General features: G+C 46.4%; 1 protein-coding gene across 1 annotated transcript in view; it reads right to left on the reverse strand.

Annotated features, from left to right (window-relative positions):
• Positions 1 to 15,707, reverse strand: part of GDF6 (growth differentiation factor 6) — a 28,007-nt gene extending 12,300 nt beyond the window's left edge. Inside the window, exon 1 of the mRNA XM_026690667.2 lies at positions 15,217 to 15,707. Coding sequence (XP_026546452.2) covers positions 15,217 to 15,571 — 355 coding nt within the window. The 5' untranslated portion in view covers positions 15,572 to 15,707. The remainder of the gene's footprint in view (positions 1 to 15,216) is intronic.
• Between the last annotated feature and the right edge of the window lie 6,271 nt (positions 15,708 to 21,978).

A 21,978-nucleotide genomic window follows, 5' to 3' on the forward strand; every position in this document is an offset into this window, starting at 1 on the left:
CATCATGGTAAATGTAGCTAAGGTATCCTGGGAAATGTAGTCCATGTCACATGACCACATCTGTAATCCTGATTGGTCACTAAATTGATCCTCGATGGCTTGGGGGAGGTTTCTTCACTCTTGCCTGAACTCACGGACTTGTGGTAACTGTTCTACTTCTACCGCTATGAGATAGGAGGAAAGGGATAAGGAGATAACCAACTTTTTATCTACAAGACAGATATATAAAGGATTGGACATGGCAGACACAATCTACCACTGTACAGAATACAGAACAATATTTGAAATGGTCTGATGGATTTAAAATTTTCACTCAGGGCAAGAAAAGCAATGAGTTAAAACAAACTCACTGGAGCAATTTCAGTAATGTGACCATCCCTTCAAGCTCCCTTTTTATTAAATTATTGTATTCAGTAGATAAATCTCATGTAGCCTGTTATTTATTTATTCTCTCCCCTTCTGCTCAAACTAGCACTTAACTCAATGCAAACTATTACAAATGTAAAAAGCAAGCTAAAACTTGGATACTTAAACCGCCTGGGGAAAATTGTGTCCGATTTTGTAAATACCCAGAGAGCCAAAGTAGCATGAGAGGTCAACACTTGAATCCAATAACTGAGCCTCTAATGAAGGAATTGGGATAGCTCTTCCAACAGGTCTCTCCTGGAGAATGCATTGTCAGGATAGTTCATAATAAAACTGCCTGTCCGTCAGGCAGACCTCTAACCCCCTACAACTTCACAGGTTAACACCAACAATTTATTTTGTGATGAGTAAAAAAAATAAGACCCAGTTAGCAACCAAACAAACATCTTGCATAAACTGCAATTTTTGAAAATGTATGTACATCCTATAGAATCTGTGGAAACAGTAAAGACAATGGAGGAACAAAATGGGATAGGGTGCAAAAAGAATAAGAAAGTGAGAAAGGCACACATGATGGACATTCTGTTTCTGGTTTTCTTAAGGTCAGAAACTTAAAAGGGGCCTGGTTGAGACTTCAAATCCCAGAATTCTCAGCCAGAAAATCCCAGAGTTGGTCATTCTGGTACATGTAGTCGCAACATACCTGGAGGGCATCAACTTGAAACCAGGCTGGTCTGGCCTCTGTTTTCACTCAGGCGAATTACCCATGATTATTCATACGTGGATCTAAAATGCAGCTCTTGGCTGTAATACCATTGTGACTCCTTTAAAAGTGGTGTGTGTGTGTGTGTGTGTGTAAAACAGATATCTCTACTCTTTTATTCCTAAATCCACTAAGGCAGAATTACATTCCATTTATTTCAGTTGACCCTGCTTGCAAGAAAGTAGCTTAAGGGCGGCTGGAAATACATATGATTTATTTGGTGGAATCCTAGTTAACATGTTAAAATGACATCATACCATAATTCTCGCCTTGGCGAGTCTCTCCTTCCCCGCCCTGCCTTGCTCCCCACTGCACTCCCACCCTCCTTTGCTTAACTTCTTTGGATACCCTGGATTCCTCTGAAGTTGTGAAACACTTCATTCTGGTAAATTTAGAATGGCCTGCTGCCCACAGGGGAATCACAGGGGTGCTGGTTTCTTTTCACCCTCTGTAGGTTTAGTCTGAAGTAGTAATTCCTCCTGAATTCAGTGCAGCTCTTCCTACCTATCAGTTTTGTAATCTGATCCTACTCAAGATTGAATCAGTAGTCAGTCCCTGAATTCAGCATTGCAATTGATTGATTGATTGATTGATTGATTGCTGATTGAATCTGTGTCATCTGGTTGAGGTTGACCATGTAGATAGGCCTTGCTGGGGTGATTTGTCTCCAACCTGGCTCTTCAAATCTTCCAATAGTGCACCCATTTTTGCTGTAATCAAGCCTAGCTACCTTGCTTTTGGTGCTGCTTTTCTTCTGTTTCCTTCTACCTTTCCCAGCATTACAGACTTGTCCAGACAGCTAGCATAATTGTCCAAAATAAGACAGTTGAAGCTTCAAGTAAGAACTCTGATTTGTTCTGTGATGTATTCCTCCCTCCCTCCCTCCCTCCCTTCCCTCCCTTCCCTCCCTCCCTCCCTCCCTCCCTCCTTCCTTCCTTCCTTCCTTCCTTCCTTCCTTCCTTCCTTCCTTCCTTCCTTCCTTCCTTCCTTCCTTCCTTCCTTCCTTCCTTCCTTCCTTGCTGTTCATGGTATTTCCAGGAATCTTCTTCAATTCTAAGATTCAGAAGCATCAATACTTTCTATCCTGGTTTCCCCCTCAGTCTAACTAAGGTTTCATACTGTCACAGAGAAAGCCAACACTGCTTACTTCTGAGTGAGCATGCACACTCCTTAATTCTAAGAGTGAAGATGAAGTTTCTACCCTTCAGCGGAATATAATTTTATGCCAGCATTTTATTTTGCTGCTCATCTACCATCATGGCCATCTTCTACTCAGAAATAATTGAGATACAAATCTGTAAACTAAGCAGAGTTTCAAGTTAGGACATCTCGGTGATGGCAATGAAGCTTAATTTCAAGGAAGTACGTTTGGAACAATTTGTATTTACATTTGTGGCCCATCCTTGGACAATTTGGGGAGAAACATTTTAAGCAAGCCATAGACATTTAATTTTTCACGAGATACATTTCCAACTTAACCTCTCCCTCCCGTTTTCCCTCCTCTCTCTCCAAAAGCTCTTCAGACAGATGCCATAAACAATGACCTGCTAACAACTTCCCCCCACTACACATTGTGAGAACAGAGAAAGTCAATCATGTTTTGTTGGATGAAACTTAATTCTGCCTAAACTCAATGAAGGGTGAACTCCTGCCTTCATTTTTCAATAGTTCATAGAATTGAGCCTTTAATACCAGTTGAGATAGCAGCATCAATTACAACTGAAGTTGCTCCATGGATATATTAACTGTGGGCAAATATCTTCATTCCTTGAACATCTTGAACATCTCAAGGGTGATGTTGGAATGTTTTTTCAATTCCCTACTGGAATCCCTTTTGTCTCCTTCCATAATTGTTTCTGCTTTCCAACCCAAGGCAAGCTTATGGTTAATGGAAGGGTGGGGATAAAAATAATATTTCTATAACAGTATTTCCTGAAGAAATTAATCCTTAGCAAAACTTCTCCAAACTGTCTTTTCTCTGAGATGTTCCAGTCCGCCCCTATATTTTCAACTACTAAAAAGGAAGGGGGAAAATATTTTTTTTAGTCCTCTACACACAGCGGCCTGAGCATAAGCCTCATTGAACTTCATATTTCACTCCCCCCACCCCCATGTAGAAAATACAAGATTCCACTGCTAGTTTCTGGTCTGTTTTTTTCTTTGCAGAGGAGGTGGTATTTTGCCCCTGTACTAGAATTAAACCATTTAAAATACATATTAGCTGCCTTTCTCTTTGAGTTAATTTGCAGGGTTTCCTTGTACCCTGAGGGGCCTCACCACAACTGGCTGAGAGCCTAGTTGGCAAGCCACCTCATTCCAGTCGCTTGCTCGCTTTTCTCAAAGAAAAGGCAAGGCCTGGGATAACTTTATCCTTAAATCAAATGGATGGCAAAGGACTAGCGCTAAAGGTTCCTGCCCCGCTCGCTCGCACCTTCCCTCCGCCGACGTCGTTCTAATCAAAGGCACTCGAGCCCCACTCCCGCTGGAGATGCCAGTTTACTGGAATGCCAGATACCCAGACCTCGACGTTTTATTTCTCTTCGATGGTCTTTCCCTTTCACGACTCTCGGGAGTGGAGGATGCCTTGGCATTGCCTGCGCTTTGAGTTCTTGGCTCCCCTTTTCCTCGAAGCTCAAAATGCGGCGAAAGAACCGGCCGCCTCTGGAGAAGAGCCTTTCCCAGCCTCGCTTCCCATTAAGCGCCTCGAAAGCCCCGTCGGGGCTCTTCGTTGTGACTGGTAAAGGAAACGCCTTTTACGGTAACAGCCGTGACCAGGGGAAGTAATTCCCCCCCCCCCTCGACTGCTGAAACCGAGAGGGCCCTAGTCTGGCTTGGATGATACTGGCCTCCCCAAGAAAAAAGTGCACTATTCATATTAGTATTGGATTTCTGTCCTTTAAAGTAGTGCTATATTTATTTGGCAAAGAAAAGACACGTCAAGGGGAGCGCGTTTTCCTCCCATCGCCCCATTTCGAAGCGGCTGTAAATCTGCATGCCGTCACAAATAAGTTTCCCGCTAGTGGAAATCTCCCCGGCCCCAAAAACACGTGATTTAAAATGCCACCTTGAAAGTTGCCCTAAAGAAGCTGAGTTACAAGGCAAAGGGGAAGGTGGTCTGCAAAGCAAAAACGGCCCTTTCTGGAAGAGGGCAGAAGCAGACAGGGCTCCGAGGTGAACCAGCCAGCGAGGGAAAGCGGCACGTTTATTTTCCACGAGACACACATAATATCTGTTCTAACCGGACCAGGAAATATATTTTATCATCTCTGGTAAAGTTACAGAATCTTTGAGACGAATGAAGAGATGTTCAATGGAAGAAAAGCTTAGAAATACCTTCCCCTGTTCAACTAGATACATACATGATAGATAGATTAATGATAGATAGATAGATAGATAGATAGATAGATAGATAGATAGATAGATAGATAGATAGATAGATAGATAGATAGATAGATAGATAGATAGATAGATAGATAGATAGATAATGGATAGATAGATAGATGATAGATAGATAGATAGATAGATAGATTGATTGATTGATAGATGATAGATAGATAGATAGATAGATAGATAGATAGATAGATAGATAGATAGATAGACAGAGACAGAGAGACAATCCCTGCGAATACGAGGCTACTTCCCTCTCAAATGTCTTCTCTCCTCTTTCTAAAAATCTCTCCCATTAACAATGGTCAGCACTGATTTTCTCTTTTCTCTCCAATTGTTGAGAGAAGAAAGACCTCCACTATTTTTGAGCTTTTCCTAGATTCGGAGGAGCGAAGGCTGCTGTTGCTACCATCCCTGCTATTTTCTCTGCTCTGTGCAGAATACCGCCGGCTTGTTGGAAAGGGCTCTTCTCCACCTTTCCCCCCAATTCACGCCCTTCCTGCCAGTAAGTCTTGGCGGAGCTTCAGTGGAAGAAAAGCTTAGGAGGTAAATTTAATATTTGGAGAAGGAGGATCGCCGAACTAGGCAGCTGGAAACGAGGGGAGGTCGGGTTTTTCAGAGTTAACAGCCTATTTACTCCCCGTGGGTAGAAGACCAGCATATCAGCTATAGTTATACAACTGTGTCAACGTTTCTCTCACATGCGTAGGATTTCTGCCCTGAGTTGATAAGTCATAGGAGACTCCATGTAGAAGAAAACATTCTACACGGGGTGTAGGAAGGTGACTTAGGAATCCTTTCTACCGCCGTAGGACGCCTGATGGGAAGCCTTCTCTTTCTTCCCCATCCTGGACTCATGGAAAGAGACCGGCTCGCTCGAGCCCCCTGAAGACGCCGCCGAACTCTAGGCTTCTGGCCAACTTCTGCACTGACTTCTCTCCGGACAGAAATCTCAAAACAAGGGGATGCACCAGCACCGGAAGCTGATAGATTCGGGCCGGTGGGCCTTTGGAGCAGGGCGGCTGGGGAACTTCCCCCCGCCCAGAGAAGGAGCAGGAGGGTGGACCAAGATAACAGGCTGCCGGGCCCTTCTCCAGGGAAGCAAAGCCCGAAGCTACCAAAGGGCACTTCCTTTTCCCGGACCATTGTCACTTGCCAAAGCAGGAAACAAACAAACAAAAAGGAAGGGGCGGATGACGCAAGATTTGACCTGAAGGATCTCCATTAATTAAAAAAAAAACAAGGAGGTTTGATAAATTCATTTGTCTTTCCACAGCTAAAGTGCCAACAGAAAAACATGCAGTTTCTTCATTGCAATCCGCTTTGCTCCTTCCTTCCTTTCTCCCTCCCTCCCTCCGTTTCCTTCCTTCCACCTTCCCTCCGTTTCCTTCCTCCCTTCCTTCCTCCTTCCCTCCGTTTCTTTCCTTCCTTCCTTCTTTCCTCAAACTTCTGCATCTTGTGTCCGCAGTAGAGGAACCGAAGGTTTAAGGATGAATTAAATATATCTAAAGCACCGTCCCCAAGTTTCCATACCGTCAAATTGTACCTTCCTTTAATGGGTGCGCGCGCGCGCGCGCGTGTGTGTGTGTAACTGAAGCTGGCGGGAGAATTGAAAGCGTCACTTCTTTGATTTAAGAGAATCTTTATTGATACCTTCCCACTAACCACAACACGCTGTCTCCTATAGATACGTATAGTCTTAGCGAAAAACGAAGCCAACCAAGACCAGTAGAGGCATCAAATAGTAAATCCTGGCTAGTTGGGCCGTTTCAGAAGGAAAAAACTTCAAAGACCAGCCTCAAAGGCCAAAGCCTCTCAAATCCCCGCGGATTCAAACCAGTGCGAGTCAACCAAAGGAGGACAGGCCTCAGTTTCCCGAATTCAGTTTCTCTGACAGGAGCCTCGCTGGCCCACCAAAGACGGTTGGGGCAGCTCCACGTTGATCTTACACTTTTAGAAAAGGAAAAGAAAGGCGGGGGAGCGTAAGAAGGGGGGGGAGGGGGAGGCGGAGGAATCATAAATCTGAATTAGGTATCAGTCAGAGCAGCTGCCTAAGCGGTTTGCCCAAGAAGTTGAAAAGCACATATTTTAGAAAGAAACCCCACCGACTTCGGGCGCGCTCGCTATGGGGAAAGAAGAGTAAGACCGCGTCGGAAAAATGCAGCCCGCAAAACGGCCTCCAAGAATTCAGACACAGCCTGAATTCAAGGCGGCTTCAGGCGGAATCAACGAGCTTAGGGATCGAGCGCGGGGCCGCAGCGTTGAGAAGAGGGGCGGTTGTCGAGGCGGCGGCCTTCTTCGTCCTTTCGAGGAAATGCCCAGGAAGGGACCCTCGGGGTGGGTGCAATCCGGCCTGAAAGGGAAGCTTGCGGGACCGGGCTTTGACTTTTAAAAGCCGAGAGTTTGGTGAGAGCAGCAGGTGCTTCGCCGTTCGCCAACACCGTTTCCTTCTCCCCAGGTCTTTTTTTTTTCCTTCGCTCAGAGCGAAAAGGCGCCAGCGCCTTCTTTTTCAACTAAGATTTATTTATTGATTATTTTTATTTATTTTATTTATTTAGTTAATTTTATTTATTTTATTTAATCCAGTTGTTTATTTATTTATTTAATTTTATTTATTTCTTTATTTACTTATTTACTTACTTACTTATTTAATTAATTAATTAATTTGTGAGTTTTAACAGACCTGATTGGCGTAGACTATTCTGGTGAAATAAAACCAAAAAGAAAAAAGAAAAAGAAAAAAACCCCACACCCCGTTCCTTCGTTGTTTAAACTCGTTTCTGTCTCCAGTATAAACAAAAGGATCTTTTCTCGTACGTGCGATACTCGCAAATCGGGAGACCGGCGGCTCCTGGAAACGCGCCGCTAAAGATCTCCCCTCCCACGGCATAGCTCCCCCTCGTCCCGCATTTAAGAGAAAGAGAGGCGGGAGGGAATCCCAGAAGAGAAGGGCGCCTAGTTGGGAGCGGTGAAGTGGGTTGCTCTGAATCTGAATCTGAATCTCTCCCTCCCTCCCTCCCTTTCACACACACTCACACGCACCTCATTCTCCAGGGTGGTTTAAAACGGTGCAGTTGCTTTTTTAGGCATACCTGGCGCCAGGGTGATATGTGGCTTCACAGCGTTGGGCTCACCATTTAAAAATGGAATTGAAACAACCTGGGTTGACAAAGTCTAAAAGGAACACCAATTTCTCTCTCTCTCTCTCCCTCCCTACCTCCCTCTCTCTCCTCTGTCCCTCCCTCCCTTCAGTTTGGAGGCTGTTGGCTGGGACTGATGGGAGTGGTAGTCTAACGCCTGCTTGAATGAAATTGGGTAAAGGGCTATGGCATAAGAGTTGTGGCGAAAGCATCCTCTCAGCTACGTCGCTCCTTCAGAATAGTTGGGCAGAGGTAGATCGCTGGCCGAAGAGCTAATCGATCAGCGGAGAAGATCTCCAACCTGCCCCGAATCACCTTTTCCCTCTTGACGGAACGGGGGTCGTTGCGAAAGGAAATCTCCGCCTACAAAGAAACCCACCCTCAACCCCGCGAAACGGCCTCTTCTCAGGCGAGCGATACTGCCTCTCTGCGTCCCCAAGAATTTGGAAGGAAGCGCCCAGGGAGGCAAGAGAGATAGGCTCGGATTACGAAGGGGCTTCGTTTACAAAGCGCTGGCTTCCCTTGGGAACCTACGAAGCCTTCTGAACGGACTTCGTGGGTACTGGTCATCGAGGCCTCCCCAACTCTCAGAGGTGAAGGCCAGGCCAGGAAATCGAAGTGAGACAATAGTCCGCGTTGCCCAAACAGCTGGGCTTTGGGAAGGAGCAGGTGTTTCAGTCCCCCCCAGTAGAGTACCCCACAAAACGAGCAAGCACATTTTAGCCCAGATGTCTTCAAACTTGGCACCTTTAAGACTTGTGGATTTCAACTCCACAAGTCTTAAAGTCGCCAAGTTTGGGGATCCCTGTTTTAGTCGATCGCTGTGCAAACCTAAATTTCGGGGGTGACTTTTCTTGACATGGTAGGTTCCGAGGCCCCAATATTGGTCTGAATGAAACAAGTTTTCCAAGACTGATTCTGGGCATAGGCAGGCGCAACACGTCACACCAGTGGGAACTGTTAAGAGGTTTAACTTAAATGCTGACTGGGGAATTCTGGGAGTTGAAGTCCACGCATCCTAAAATTGCTACGTTTGATGTCTGAGCTCAATATTTCGAGGCAGCCCAGAAAAACAAAAATAAAAGCCCCAAAGGAAGTGAAAAAGAAAGAGGAAAAGATTTGTTGACGCAAATCGGTCCACACTCACCCTCCCCACCCTCCCACTCCTGGAGACACCACTCGGGAACGATCCCAGTCACCTCTACCCCCAACCCTAATTCCGGGCAAGCCTGGACATGCTGATCGCGTGGCAAATTCTTTTTGCCCTCCACCCTGTTCCAAAAACTGTAGGCGGGGTCCCACGCACTTACTCCCAAGGACAGTTGCCCGCAGCGTGACCCCCTGAGAAGGACACAAGTATAAACAGGGCTCGCTTGTTAGGAATACGCTCTACCCATCTGAAGGAGGCTTACACTCAAATCAGCTAGCTTAAATTCGGCTCAACAATGCCCGCGCTACAGACGGGCCAGCTACTTGAGTGGTCTTGGGTCCAGAAGCGATCCATGGGAGGATGGAGGGGGGGGGTGGAGAAGAAGAAGGACTCTTCTATTATGTTCTCTTCTCCCCAATTTTCTACTTCCTTGCTCTATTTGAGGTCTTCTGCCCCACTCCGGCCCTCTGATCTCCACTGCGTTCTTCACAAAAGGCCCCGTTCAACAGACCTCAAGGTCACTCAAGAACTGCGCGCAACCATCACGGTGACTGGAGAGGAGGCGCGGTCAAGAAGGCCCCACCGGCCAGTGCGAGGATTCCCTTAGAAACCCGCCAAGCGGGAACCGCCTGGCGTCTCCCCACCAGCCCCGACCATGGGGAAGGGGAGGGAAGTGTAGCCCACCCATTCCGCCTCAAGACGTCCAAGAGCAGCTGCCGGAGAACGTCTCCCAGCTCGGATCCCTTTAGTTCAGGGTGGATCTGGTCCGGGACAAAGCAGTCTGCTGCTCCGCCCTGGTGTCCTCTATCTAGAAGGACATTCAGCGGGCTGGGAATAATGGGATTGAAATCTCAACCTAGCCGGTGGATACGCTGTTGGAAAAGGCTGGCTTATTCTATCCTAGCAAACGCGTCAACCTGCTTTGCTCTCTCATGGTGAGAACCCCAGACCAGCCACGAATCTCTCTCTCTCTCTCTCTCTCTCTCACACACACACACACACACACACTTCCACGGAGGGGGAAAGGAAAGCCGAGCGCTTTACTTTCAAATAACCCCAACCCGCGGAAGAAAAGAGCGCAAGGATGTAGGTTTCTTGCGCCAGCCAAGGTAGTATTGGGAGAATGAGGGCGTCCCAGAGGATTTTAGGAGGGCAGAGTAAAAAGAGGCCTCTGCTTTTGAGACTTAACTAGACGGCTGTACGCACCCAACTGCCCGGAGGTAAACCGGAAGCTTACCGTTTACTCCCCGCCCCCAATTTCTGAAATTTAGCACCGGTTTTCAACCCCACTCCTACACACACACACAGACACACACCACGTTTTGGTGCAACCTGCTATCCTTAAAGGCACCCCTGAACCCTTCCACCTTAGACTCTTTGGCGGGTTGAAGACCCTGGCAGTTATTAAGTATCTTTTCTTTTCTGTACACTGACAGCATTTGCACCAAGACAACTTCCTTGTGTGTCCAATCACACTTGGCCAATAAAGAATTCTATTCTATTCTATATTCTATTCTATATTCTACAGTATATTCTATATTCTATTCTATTCTCTAGTCTATATTCTATTCTATATTCTATTCTATATTCTATATTCTATATTCTATTCTGTATTCTATTCTATTCTATATTCTACAGTATGTTCTATGTTCCATTCTATATTCTATTCTATTCTATAGTCTATATTCTATTCTATATTCTATTCTGTATTCTATTCTATATTCTACAGTATATTCTATATTCTATATTCTATTCTATAGTCTATATTATATTCTATATTCTATTCTATAGTCTACTATATTGTATATTGTATATTCTGTATTCTATATTCTATTCTATATTATTCTATTCTATATTATTCTATTCTATATTCTATATTCTACATTCTATATTCTGTTCTGTTCTGCTCTGCTCTACTCTACTCTATGGCAGTTTCAGCCAAGGCACCATGCCACCCGGTGCCTGCTAGGAAGCAGCGGACCTCCTTGGACTGGAGTAGAGAATCTGGAGACTGCAGTCCTTTAGGCCAATTTTACAAGTAACAGCTCGATGAGAAAGCCCCACCCCCCATTGGCTTCAAGCAAGCCAAGACTAAGGCAGGGGGTCGATCAGGGAACTACAGTGATGAAGGAGGATCCGATCTTCAGAGCACCCCTTAGCTCCGTATCTTTGCCGCAATCAAGCCTCCAGCGCCAAGTAGGGGGAACCCAAGATTCCTGGGATTTTCTCCAAAGGCCTTGGAGGGGATCTACCCTAGCACAGCTTCCCCCACTCATCCCGATCCCCCTAATTTGAAGCGAACTTCCAACCGACAGCCATGAAGCCGAGAAACGGGATATGATCCAACGCGGTTCCCAATTGCCGCGCAGAGCCTTTCTTGCAGGGGGGGGGGTCCCCAAACTTGGCAACTTTAAGACTTGTGGACTTCAAGTCCACAAGTCTTAAAGTTGCCAAGTTTGGAGACTTCTGCTTTCTTGGGGTGGTTCTTCTTCCCACACTGTCTGGAGGACAACTGACTAAGTAACCGGCCCATTGAACTGCAGTGCTGCACTTCTGGCCAGGCCTGGGTGATTCCTCCAACGGAGGCGAAGGGCAAGGGAGGCCATGGACTGACAAGCCAGGGAGCTTCTGCTGTTTTGCTGAACATAAAGGACATGAGGAGAAGCGTTGAAGAATAAAGACTTATTTGGGTGGAGCTGGCAAGCCTGGCTCGTTTTCTTTGCCCGATGTCTTTGTCTCGTGTGGTGCGCAGGCAGCCTTCCCGCTTTAGCCAGAAGCCCGGGATTGCTTAGTGGTTTCCTGTCCAACCGCTAACTAAATCTGCCCCTGTTTATCTTCTCAGTGCAAGCAATGCCAGCCAGGTGCTGCCACCTGCTGAGGCAACCAATGAGCACTGTTGCTTTTCATCTCTCCCGGTGTGATTTAACCAACATTGTTAATCACAAAGCCACCTTCTACAACTCGAAAACTTTGGGGAAGCGCGGAAAGACGCTTTTGAAATAAAATAAAATAAAATAAAATAAAGACCGACCCTTCTGGTTGCTGCTTTTGTTGCTGTTGCTCCCGGGAGCGTCTGCCAAAAGTACCTGATTTCAAGTTTGCCTTTTTCTTCATCTGTTGAAATGGCACTTCAGCCATTTCCCCGCAGCTCCAAAGGGAGGTTGGAGAATTTGCAGGAAGCAGGGAAACAGGCTGCAAGAAGGGGACTTTTAAGAGCCTCTTAAAAAAATAGTATGGGCAATATAAGCAGTCTCAGCAATTAACATCCGAAGGGGAGAACTAAGGCGGCTAACCTGGAGGGAGATGGGCTTTAAAAAAAAACCTGTCTTGAAGAGGAAGCGTTGGGGGGGGGCGCTTCGGAGGGCGTCTTCCCTTTCGCAGGGACTTGGAGTCTTGGACTGATCTGGAGCTGTCGGCAGCTCCCGCTTCATTAGGACAGACCAGACACTTATTTGATCTGTTATGACAGCAGCGCTCAATTAGATCGCGTTGCTGAACCACTCCAATCAGGAACTTAATGCTCAGAAGCTCCAGCGCCAGGTCACAGCCTTGACACATCAAATCAAAATCAGGGGGCGGGAGGAGGCCTTTCCCTCCGTCCAACCAGGAGGCTTGGAAGCGACGCCTTCCCTCCCTCTCTCCCCCTCTCTTTTCCTGCTCAACCCCCCCAAGTTTCCTAGTCCTGAAGACCCCGGGGTACCATCTTGTTTTGCTCCCAAGAAGGGGCACTGGGAACAGCGGTGATTTGTGCAAGCAAGAATGAAAACAAGAGTATTTTAAAAATGCAAAGCAAGGAAACTGTGTTTTGTTTTGTTTTGTTTTGTTTTGTTTTGTTGTTGAGAAGCTTTGAAATGAAATTATCAGTAATTAAAAGCAAGAGAGCTGCGAACCTTTCCTGGGCTAGGCTATGAGCGCAGCATCTCAGCTTCAAAGGCCTTCCTATGAAGTCCTGCAAAAAATACGTCCATGCCAAATCCATTCTTAAAATGCCACTGATGGGCACCACCAACAAATCCAAGGTTTGCCAGGAGAAGAAAAAAAGAGAGAGAGAGAGAGAGAGAGAGAGAATGCTGGCGCTCCCAAGAGAGCTTAACTCTTCCCCAGAAGGAGGGCAAAACCAATTCTTCCAAAGTCCCCATTTTCTTTCTTACGAATATTTTTTTTTCTTACGGATCTTCAAGGAGACGAAATTCAAGTCCACTACCCAAGTCCTCCTGGGTACACCGAGGTCTCCGCTGGACAAACTAATTGCATGGATTCTTCCTGAAATTCTTCCGGATTACCGCAATCGAATTTTGGAGCTGCGTGATAAGCATCGTGGACACCAAGAGGTGGTGTAAAATGAATGCTATGGCCCGAAGTAATAGCAACAACTACTGCTTGACCCCATAAACAGCACAGAGAGGCAAGCGGCAAATCCATGCCCCAATTCGTCTCTCTTTGCCTCCCCTCCATGGAGTTGTTTCAAAGCCGCCTCTGCTTCCTCACCTTCAATTTTAGGACACCACATTCTTGTTTTAGGCGGAGACCCAATGATTCGCAGAGACCTAAAAGAATTTCTATTTTGGAACTAGAGCGCTTTTATTTATTCGGAATCTCAGCTTTCGGGACAGCTCATGGATCTCACCCTGGATCTCGTTATAGGTCTGGACTCTGGAGAATGGGGAGGTGGGTGAGCGGTAAGAAAAGGTGTGGGTGGGTGGGTGAAGGGTTCGGGAAATCGCAACTCCGCAGGAGAGCCGTTTAATTAACTGATAATTGATAGTTGGCGCAGCTAAGCGTGGCAGAGTGGAGCCCCAAAAGATCGCCAGAGGTTTCTGAGCAGATATCTCTATTTTCCCTACAAAGGAGAAGTCAGACGGTGAAGCACGAAAAAGTAAAGAAAACCCGCAAGACAAGCGCTCTACACAGCGATCCCAAGATTTGGTTTGGTCTGCGCAGACTTCCCGCCCTCACATTGGAATCTCAGAAACTGCGCCTGATCTCTGCAATTCAGGAAAGAGAAGAGAGAAGAAGGGAGAGGAGAGGAAAAAAGAAAGGGAAAGGGAGGGAGGGAGGGAGGGAGGAAGGAAGGAAGGAAGGAAGGAAGGAAGGAAGGAAGGAAGGAAGGAAGGAAGGAAGGAAGGCAGGCAGGAAAAGAAGGAAGGAAGGCAGGAAGGAAGGAAGGAAGGAAGGAAGGAAGGAAGGAAGGAAGGAAGGAAGGTTTCCCCATCCATCCGTCCATCCCGAAAAAACCCGAGACGCGCAAAATCGTCCAAAAAGAAGCGCTTTTCAACTCCTTCTCCCTGCTTGGGCATAACCTTCGAAGTCGGAAGAGCCGAAGTCGAATTCAGCCTCCCGCGGTGCAATCTTGTCTCTTACCGAAACGCAGAAAGGGATGGGCATCGGGATCGGGGCCAGACAACGAAGAAAGCAGGTCGGGAACCGGGACCCTTTCCCGGTAACGCCGACGAAGCACCTTCGCCGACTCCCACTCTCGACCGAGCAGTTGAACGAGTTGCATTACTACTACTGCCACTACTACTGCCGCTGTGAATGTGCCACCGGGCTTAGTGAAAATAAGGAAGCAGGGCAGGAAAGTGCGCACTCGAGCCAGATTAAGCTTCCGCGTGTAAGAAACCTAGCGTTGCTTTTTTTTTTTCCCTTTGCCCCAATCCTGAACAAGTCAGCCAATAAGGCGCTGCGCTTTTTAGGACCAAGCACCAGAGTCCGTCGTATCTGTGCTTATTCCGAAAGGCATATATGCTACAACTCAAGGGAGCCCCATTTTTGGTGCACCATTGCACCCAAGGAATCCTAAAGCTGACTCCCAAACCAGGAGATCCAGCGAATAGGACACCTTACACACACCCCGGACAGAGAGAGGTTCACAGAGGGTTTTTCCCATTCGCGTTACGCTTACGACCTCCGTCGCTCGCAGCCAGCTTAGCCTATTGTTTGGCTAAGAAGTATGGGTGCTGTTGTACTCCCCACCCACCCAGCCCATCCCAAAGCGGTCAGAGAGCAGCTGTGGGTGAGGTTACCGGCCGGCCCAACCCCGGATAAAGAAAAAGAACCGGCCCGGTGGCGGTGCGTAAAAGCCTGCAGACGCGCTAGAGATCTAGCTGCTCTTTTGGCAAAGGTGCCTGGGGACGCGACCTCTGGAAGCGAACTAGAGCGCGCCAAGTTATAGTCCAGGGGTTCCACCTTGGGCACTTTAAGCCTGGAGGACTTCAACTCCCAGAATTCCCCAGCCAGCAAAGCTGGCTGGGGAATTCTGGGAGTTGAAGTCCTCCAGGCTTAAAGTGCCCAAGGTTGGAAACCCTGGCTCGAGTAGATCGGGCGGAAAGTGGGGAGAGATCGCGGATCCAGCCGGCTGGCCGAGCAGGGTTTGGGAAGAATCCCGTCCGCGGTGCTTGAGAGCTTCTTACCTCGGCCCCGGTCCACAAAGCTGGTGATGGTGTTGGCCGCTTTGGAGGACTGGAAGAAGCTGGCGTTGATGCCCAGTTTCTCGGCGATGGCATAGGTCCGGTAGAGGGAGAGCATGTACTCGTGGGGCTCCACGCGCGGCTGGGGGACCGCCGGTCCCTTTTTGGCCGCCTCCTCTCCAACCGATCGGGACGCGCCGCCGCTTTCCCGGCAGCTCCGCTTGCCCTTGCCGGACTCCCGGAGAGACGGCGCAGCGGCGGCGGCGGAGGGGATGGTGGCCTGCTGGCAACAGGGAAGATCCCCCCAGAAGAAACCCGCGAGGAACACGGCGGAGAGCAGAGCCCGGGCCGCATTCATAGCGAGCGAGCGAGCGAGAGCGCTGGCCCGGAGCAAAGCGCCCGCCCGCCCGCCCGCTCCGCCCAGCCTCCTCGCTCGGCGCCCACGGCCAGCACCAGCGAGCGGCCAGCCCAGCCCGGCGCAGCTCCCTCCGGCCGTCTGCGGCGCGGCGTCCCCAGCGCGAGAGGCCAGAGCCCCGACGGGACACGCCCCCGCTCCTCGCCGCGCCTCCCACCCCCCGCGACACAGCCCTTCCTCGGTGGCGGCCACGCCTCCCGCCCAGAAGGGGAGTAAAGATGTAGTTGGCCTGAGGCAGAGCTGGCCGCCGGGTCTCCAAACAGCGCCGGAGGCTCTGACAGAGACAGAGACAGATAATCAGAGTTGGAAGGGATCTTGTAGGTCATCTAGTCCAACCCCCCCAAGCGGGAGACCCTACACCATTTCGGACAAATGGCAGTCCAAGTAGAGAAGGTTGTGCTAGAAGAAAAGTCCTCCCAACCCTTTACCCTAACTCTTAACCCACCCATTTTAGAATAGAATAGAATAGAATAGAATAGAATAGAATAGAATAGAATAGAATAGAATAGGGAATGGAATGGAATGGAATGGAATGGAATGGAATGGAATGGAATGGAATAGAATAGAATAGGGAATGGAATGGAATGGAATAGAATGGAATAGAATAGAATAGAATAGAATAGAATAGAATAGAATGGAATGGAATGGAATGGAATGGAATGGAATGGAATGGAGTGGAGTGGAGTGGAGTGGAGTGGAGTGGAGTGGAGTGGAGTGGAGTAGAGTAGAATACAATATGGAATGGAATGGAATGGAATGGAATAGAATAGAATAGAATAGAATAGAATAGAATAGAATAGAATAGAATAAGGAAAGGAATGGAATGGAATGGAATGGAATGGAATGGAATAGAATAGAATAGAATAGAATAGAATAGAATAGAATAGAATAGAATAGAATAGAATAGAATAGAATAGAATAAGGAATGGAATGGAATGGAATAGAATAGGGAATGGAATGGAGTGGAATGGAATGGAATGGAATAGAACAGAACAGAACAGAATAGAATAGAATAGAATATGGAATGGAATGGAGTAGAGTAGAGTAGAGTAGAATAGAATAGAATAGAATAGAATAGAATAGAATAGAATAGAATAGAATAGAATATGGAATGGAATGGAATAGAATAGAATAGAATAGAATAGAATAGAATAGAATAGAATAGAATAGAATAAGGAAAGGAATGGAATGGAATGGAATGGAATGGAATGGAATAGAATAGAATAGAATAGAATAGAATAGAATAGAATAGAATAAGGAATGGAATGGAATGGAATAGAATAGGGAATGGAATGGAGTGGAATGGAATGGAATGGAATAGAACAGAACAGAACAGAATAGAATAGAATAGAATATGGAATGGAATGGAGTAGAGTAGAGTAGAGTAGAATAGAATAGAATAGAATAGAATATGGAATGGAATGGAATGGAATAGAATAGAATAGAATAGAATAGAATAGAATAGAATAGAATAGAATAAGGAAAGGAATGGAATGGAATGGAATGGAATGGAATGGAATAGAATAGAATAGAATAGAATAGAATAGAATAGAATAGAATAGAATAGAATAGAATAGAATAGAATAAGGAATGGAATGGAATGGAATAGAATAGGGAATGGAATGGAGTGGAATGGAATGGAATGGAATAGAACAGAACAGAATAGAATAGAATAGAATAGAATATGGAATGGAATGGAGTAGAGTAGAGTAGAGTAGAATAGAATAGAATAGAATAGAATAGAATAGAATAGAATAGAATAGAATAGAATATGGAATGGAATGGAATGGAATAGAATAGAATAGAATAGAATAGAATCTATTCTATTCTAGACTTACAACCACAACTGAATCCAAACTTTCCATTTCTAAGCAAGCCAGGGGTTAAGGTAGTTTGCCTCCATTTTACAACCTTTCTTGACACAGTTATTAAGTGAATCACTGCAGTCCTCCGTAACATGGGCGTGAAGTGATTCTGACTTCCCCACTGACTTTGCTTGTTAAAAGGATGCAAAAGGGGGTTGCGTGACCAGCACACTGCAGCCGTCACAAACACAGGCCAGTTGCCAAGAATCTGAATGTTGATCACACGATCATGGGGATGCTGCAACTGTGGTAAGTGCAAAAAAAAAAAAAGATCATAAGCACTTTTTTCATGGCCATGGCAACTTCGAATGGTCACTAAACGAATAGTTGTAAGTCGAGGACCGCCTGTATCTTATCATGGCAACCTGCAGAACTAATCTGCCTGTTATATTTCCCTCCGTGCTCTAACTGAAGGGTTTCCACCAGTCAAGCTGCCTGGGATTTCATTCCAGTTTGACTGTAATCACCAACAAGGCAATTTTGCTTTAATATTTTTAAAGGTGTTGAGAATCGTCTTTGGATCTGTGGCTACACCAAACATCTAGGACGTTTGTGATGGCTAACCTTGTCCATATCGCGCTGCCGAAAGTGTGTGACTTTGTGTGCGCGCTGGCTTGCCTGCACCCATGATGCAATGCACGTGCGTCCCCCACCCTACTATGCATGCATGAGCACCCTCTGTGCATGCACTGCATGCCTATGCGCATGTGCATGTGACCCCCACGTGACCCCCATGCATGCACATCTCCCACATGCGCATCTTCCCCTGCGCATCCATGGCAGATACCCGAAAATCAGCTGGCTGGCGGGGGGGCGCATGCGCAGTGGAGCTCTTCCGGGTGACCTCTCATGTACCTGGCAGAAATGGCTCTGCGTGCCACTTCCAGCATGTCTGCCATCACAGATTTAGGACAATGTTTCTCAATTTTGGCAACTTTAAGACATGCAGACTTCTGACTAGAATTCTGCAATTCTCCAAGTCCGCCCATTTTAAACCAGAGTTCTTTGCAGGAAGCAAAGGAGTTTTTGCACTCAAGCCTGGTGGACGTTCGAAATATCTTGGTTGGTGTTTGGAGACTCTTTGTGTTTGAAATATTTCTTAGTAATTTTATGTAATGTTCTTGGCAGAGTTGAGAAACAACTGCTGCTCTTAGGATGCCAGGTACTCGAACAAAGGTTTTTAAATAGGACTGTGATCTTCCATGGGAAAAGGGCACCAGGCCAAAAGAGAAACCCAAGGTTGGGGTTCATGAACGAAGGTGAATATTTGTGTCCCTGGATAATATTGCAGGATCCAATCAGAGTCCGTCACTGAGATCAGAGGTTTGGTCTTCTGAGCTTTCGTTCCCTGAAGAAGGGATCCAGCGTGAGTCCAAAACCTCGGAAGACAAAATGTCTGAACTCTGTGACCGACCCAGATTGGATCCTGTAATCATACTCTAATCAGAACTACATTTCTGCTTTTCCAATATGTAACACCAAAAGAAGCCTGGGCATCATGACACTGGGTGTGACCAAGGACTCAAAGGTTGCCAAGCAGATTTACACTCATTCATTACATGACCTGTTATGGTTCACCGGCCACAGGCGTGGATGGCTGAGGTCTCGGAGAGTGAGGACTCAGATGAGGGGCCTGCGTGTGATGCAGGGATGGGGCCAGGACCATCAGGGAGTGGAATGCTGCCTTCGGAGGTTGTGGAGGCTGGCAGCAGTGATGAAGAAGTCCCCGAGGAACCTGTGCCCAGTGCACATGCGCGCAGGGATGCTCGAAGGAAAGAGCAGCTGCAGCCGCATGGGCGACTCAGGAGTAGGGTTGCAAGGCAATGGCCCCTCCCTCAAGAGATAAAAGCCTGCTGAGAAACAGGAGTTCTTTGCAGGAAGCAAAGAAGTTTTTGCACTCAAGCCTGGTGGACGTTCGGAATATCTTGGTTGCTGTTTGGAGACTCTTTGTGTTTGAAATATTTCTTAGTAACTTTATCTAATGTTCTTGGCAGTCTTGCACCACCTTGGCAAGGCTCGTTCCTATTAGAGACAATGAGTTTGAAACAGCATTTTAACCATGAAGGAATGGAATTTGTAAAGAATCATTAAAAGGTTTTGCTGTTACCTCTGTTTCGTGTTTGTTTCCTTGGAACAAGGTTAGGGTCAGAACAGGACCATTCAAAGGGACAAGAGCATTTAAGAAAGGGACTTATGACCAGTTCTCACACTTATGGCCATTGCAGCATTCCCCCAGAGTCCCATGATCAAACTTCAGGTGCTGGCAACTGTCATATATTCATGGTGCTTGCAGTGTCCCATGGTCTTGGGATTGTCATTTGCAACCTTCCAAGGGAATTTCTGACAAGCAAAGTTAATGGGAGGATCCAAATTTGCTTAATGACCACATGATTCACTTAACAACTGTAGTGATTCAATTAACAGCCATGGCAAAAAATAAAGGTTGCAATTTACTTAACAACTGCCTTGCTTAGCGATGGAAATTGCAATCCCAATTGTGGTTGAGAACTACTTCGACTTCAAATTTGATATCAATATTGAAATCAAATTGTATCTGATAGAATCGTTTTTGGTCTCTAATCCTGGGCTGAAAAGAGAAGCTGATTTTGATTGGGAATCTTTTTGACCCCACTTTTTGACAGAAGAGCTTATTCCAGGAAAGTGCTGATGAAAAATTGCGTTGCTTGCAAATCTGACAAATGTCAGATTTGTGTTACGTTATTAATGATGTCAGTCACACACCAGTGATGTCACACCACCCTGTAACATCCCATTTTGATATGATCTCTAATTTATTGCACATTTTGTTATTCTTGAAAAGCAACAACCCAGAATATATCTATGCACCTGAAATGAAAGCAAAGGAGAATCCTGCAAAGAAGGTCAGTAAATGGTAGTAAACAAGAAGGATATTTCCATAATTGAACTGGAGATGAAGAAATTATTCTGTTGCTCATCACCACCACTTGTTTTGACTTCAGAGTCAAAACAAATAAATACTGCAGTCCTTTGATTGTAAGGAGAACATTGCAATCTGCTAAAATCCTATATTGATGGATCCTAGAACAGCCCCTTTTAACATTTGGGAGAACAAAAAAATAAATCACTTTTCCAATTAAAAGAGGTAGAATTGAAGAATACTTTTGAAGAAAAAAAAAAAAGACTGTAACCAACATTTGTATATATCGAAGAGTTTTATTTTGCTTTACTTTTTAAAGAAAAGGTGGTCTGATCCTAAAAAGATAGGTAAAGATAAAGGTTTAATACACATACATGCTAGTCATTTCCGGCTCTAGGGGGCAGTGCTCATCTCCATTACAAAGCTGAAGAGCCAGCACTGTCCGAAGATGTCTCCGTGGTCATGTGGCTGGCATGACTAAATGCCGAAGGCACACGGAATGCTGTTACGTTCCCACCAAAGTGGTCCCTATTTTTCTACTTGCATTTTTACATGCTTTCAAACTGCTACCCTGTTTCTCCAACAATATGGCCTCCCCCAATAGGAAGTCCCAGCATGTTTTATAGGCAGGAAATGAAATTAAGCCCCTCCCCCCAAATTAAGGCCTATATTAAAACATGCGAAATGGGGGGGAATGGTGGGGGGGCTTGCCATTAGGAAGTACTTTTGTTGCACACCTGGATATGGTGCTGCCTGCATTGATCCCGATACGAAGTGCCCCACCAACGCCGAGGTCAACATCCAAGCCGTCGCCGCCGCCCGCCCACCCAAAGATGCAAGGGGGGGTCACCCCCCGAAAAGACGGCCTAGCCATTTTTTCAGGGCTCAAAAAAAAACAACCACCCTGATTTATTATATGAGAAACACGATAGGTTGGCAGAAACTGGGACAAGTAACGGGAGCTCACTCCGTTACACTATGCTAGGGATTCGAACCACTGAACTGCCGACCTTTCTGATCAACAATCACAGCTTCTTAGCCACTGAACCACCGCGTCCAGGGGTGGGATTCAAATTTTTAACAACCAGTTCTGTGGGCGTGGCTTAGGTGGTGGGCATGGCTTGGTGGTCATGTGACTGGGTGGACATGGCTTCGTGGTCATGTGACTGGCTGGGTGTGGCCAACTCAATATCACTCACATAGAGGCACGCATCTCCTTGCCTGGCCTCTCATGACTGTGGGGATGCTGCAACAGTCATAAGTGTGAAAAATGCTCATAAGTCACTTTTTTCAGTGCCATTGTAATTAAATGGTCACTCCACACAAGCAAAGTACCAGCAAAGGAGAGGAAAAAAACTCCAGAGAAGTTCCTGAGACAAGAAGTCTAGTCCTGCCAAGAACGTAATAAAAGTTAACGGAGAGGCAGGTTCTGTAAGCAACACCAGAATGTTTCCTTCCTGCCTTCCTTACAGGATTAGGCCAGTATTTTCTTCTAACAACCAGTTCTCCGAACTGCTTAGAATGTTAACAACCGATTCTAGCGAATAGGTGCGAACTGGTAGAATCCCATCCCTGACCGTGTCCCC

Source organism: Notechis scutatus, chromosome 3 (assembly GCF_049901735.1).
Source record: "Notechis scutatus isolate UNSWTSFEM ecotype Mainland chromosome 3, rNotScu1.2, whole genome shotgun sequence".
Taxonomy (NCBI): Eukaryota; Metazoa; Chordata; class Lepidosauria; order Squamata; family Elapidae; genus Notechis; species Notechis scutatus.